A 1,408-nucleotide genomic window follows, 5' to 3' on the forward strand; every position below is an offset into this window, starting at 1 on the left:
TTGAACCGCCAGCCTTCTGGTTAGCAGTCAAGTGCCTTAAGCATTATGCTACCAGAGCTCCTACTCCCTTCTCTTTATCTCCCACCATTAGAACATGGTCATTAGCTAACATCCATATCTCCAGGTCTGACCTCTGTCTTGAACACCAAAGTCCCAGTTCCAACTAGGTATTTTCATATGGAATTCTCAAGAACACCTTGTAGTCAGCATGCTTAAAATCAAAGTTATCCTTTTTTTTCTTACCTCCTGAATTTCCTGTAACAATTCGTATTTAGGGGTGAGACACTTACCTTAGAATTTGTATAAATCCTGACTGAGCTATTACATTTTTTTTCCCATCCCTTCTTTTTGTATTATACTGGGTAAACTAATGGAAAATTGCTTCCTTTTAGGAGACAGGGAGAAGGCCTTCGAATCTACTGGGGCAGTGTGGAGCAGCAATCCCTGCTGTCCCGCTGGAACCCGTGGTCCACTGAAGTTCCTTATGCTACTTTCACTGAGCACCCTATGAAACAAAACAGTGAGAAGTTTCTAGAAATTTGCAAGGTAAGAAGCCACTTGGGCAACTCTTAGATTAGAGGCATTGGTAGAAGCTATTAACTTCTAAAACATATACTGTTAAATGCAAAGAAATGACAGGAAGACATGATCAAGGGTTTAAAGAGACTAACATTTTAATAGATTTATAGAATTTTTTTTTAATAAGCAGTGGGATTTTTAAGTATGCAAATATATAAAAATATTTTTATTACCTGTACCATGCAGTTTACCTCTTGGTAATTTCTTTTAGTGTAATGTTAATAAATTGCAATAGCTACTTTTGTCTGAATATTCATGGCCTCAAAAAAAAAAAACAAATACACTGCCATTGAGTTCTCACTCACAGAGACTTCCTTTGGGTTTTTAAGGCTATAAATCTTCACAGAAGCAGACTGCCTCTTCTTTCTTCTGAGGAATGGCTGGTACCTACCTTTTGGTTAGCAAGCAAATTCCTTAACCACTACACTACCAGGGCTCCTTTGTTCATGGCCTACAAAGCATGTAATTTTCTGTATATAATTAAATCCTAATTAATTTATTCTGAGGAGAAGTGTGGAAAAATATAAAGTATGTTTAGCCAAATCCTGCTTTGTGATCAAGTTTGATTAAGTCACTCCTCTCTAAAATGGAGAAAATGAGAACTGCCCTTCTCCCTACTTCACTGAGCCATTGTAATGTTAAATGAGATAATGTGCATATAAATGCTCCACAGAGTGCAATGGAATTAAGAATTTTTTCTGTGTCTTTAAATCTCATCTTATAAATAGATTTTAAGTCTGTCAATGACAGAGACAGTCCCCTTTACTAATCTTTCATCTCCCCTAGGGAGGCTGCTTTGTCTACTCGAGCTGCTCTCTGAAATCTTCTG

At 37.2% G+C, this 1,408-nt stretch overlaps 1 protein-coding gene across 1 annotated transcript in view; it reads left to right on the forward strand.

Moving 5' to 3' along the window:
• The window catches only part of TPRG1 (tumor protein p63 regulated 1), a 189,514-nt gene that overhangs the window by 178,882 nt on the left and 9,224 nt on the right, over window positions 1-1,408 (forward strand). Inside the window, exon 4 of the mRNA XM_007936003.1 lies at window positions 393-546. Coding sequence (XP_007934194.1) covers window positions 393-546 — 154 coding nt within the window. The remainder of the gene's footprint in view (window positions 1-392; window positions 547-1,408) is intronic.

Source organism: Orycteropus afer, unplaced genomic scaffold, assembly GCF_000298275.1.
Source record: "Orycteropus afer afer isolate SDZICR_OR568_19922 unplaced genomic scaffold, OryAfe1.0 scaffold00032, whole genome shotgun sequence".
Taxonomy (NCBI): domain Eukaryota; kingdom Metazoa; phylum Chordata; class Mammalia; order Tubulidentata; family Orycteropodidae; genus Orycteropus; species Orycteropus afer.